The sequence below is a fragment of the Mandrillus leucophaeus genome, unplaced genomic scaffold (genome assembly GCF_000951045.1).
Source record: "Mandrillus leucophaeus isolate KB7577 unplaced genomic scaffold, Mleu.le_1.0 Scaffold78, whole genome shotgun sequence".
Lineage (NCBI taxonomy): Eukaryota > Metazoa > Chordata > Mammalia > Primates > Cercopithecidae > Mandrillus > Mandrillus leucophaeus.
In genome coordinates, this window is record NW_012108474.1 from 2639646 (window position 1) to 2640664 (window position 1019).

Sequence of the window (1019 nt, forward strand, 5' to 3'; positions counted from 1 at the left end):
GAGACCATCCTGGTCAACATGGTGAAACCCTATCTCTAACTGAAAATACAAAAAACTAGCCGGGCGAGGTGGCGGGCACCTGTAGTCCCAGCTACTCGGGAGGCTGAGGCAGGAGAATGGCGTGAACCCTGGAGGCAGAGCTTGCAGTGAGCAGAGACCGCGTGCTACTGCACTCCAGCCTGGGACACAGTGAGACTCTGTCTCAAAAAAACAAAAACAAAAACAAAAAAAGAAAAATTAATACCAAAACACCAAGCCCTTGGACATGGCCTCCCCAGGACAGCGCGGTTTCTAGAGTGTTGGGAAGTCAATGCGGGCAGTCACCTTCAGCCTCCTTTCTTTCTCCTGCACGACAGCACGGGCAATGGTGAGCGCAGTGTAGGTGAAGCTGAGCAGCAGCAGCAGGGGCAGCTGGTACTGGATGGCCACGAGGAAGGGGTCTGCAATGAACGGCGGGTACGGGAACCTCTTGATGGTCACCGTCAGTCTCTGGAACAGCTGGCGTGTGGCAGCATCAGCATGGTACTGCATGATGGCCCGGTCCACAGCATGCTGCACAGCCAGGAAGCCTTCCCGGATGTACCCTGGGTGCGGGAGCAGAAGATGGCCCAGCCACCTCAAGGAGCTGCTCTTGAGGGCAGAGAGCCATGTGCATGGGGTCCATGGGGGAAGGGATGCTTGGGGCAACAGAGTGACTTCGGCTCAGGACCCCCATGGTGGCTCAGCGGTAACACGGGAGAAGGAAGGAAACGCACCACACACTGACAGCAAATGAGAAGAGTGATGTGATTGTCACTTCCACTCTGTAACTAACGCAACACACAAAAAAATCACACACATTCCCAGCACTTTGGGAGGCCGAGACGGGCGGATCACGAGGTCAGGAGATTGAGACCATCCTGGCTGACACAGTGAAACCCCGTATCTACTAAAAAATACAAAAAACTAGCCGGGCGAGGTGGCGGCGCCTGTAGTCCCAGCTACTCGGGAGGCTGAGGCAGGAGAATGGCGTGAACCCG

General features: G+C 55.6%; 1 protein-coding gene across 2 annotated transcripts in view; it reads right to left on the reverse strand.

Moving 5' to 3' along the window:
• Positions 1-1019, reverse strand: part of ABCA3 (ATP-binding cassette, sub-family A (ABC1), member 3) — a 57753-nt gene that overhangs the window by 44597 nt on the left and 12137 nt on the right. For both annotated transcript variants that reach the window (XM_011966999.1, XM_011966998.1), the window contains exon 7: positions 325-584. In XM_011966999.1, the coding sequence (XP_011822389.1) occupies positions 325-584 (260 nt within the window). The remainder of the gene's footprint in view (positions 1-324; positions 585-1019) is intronic.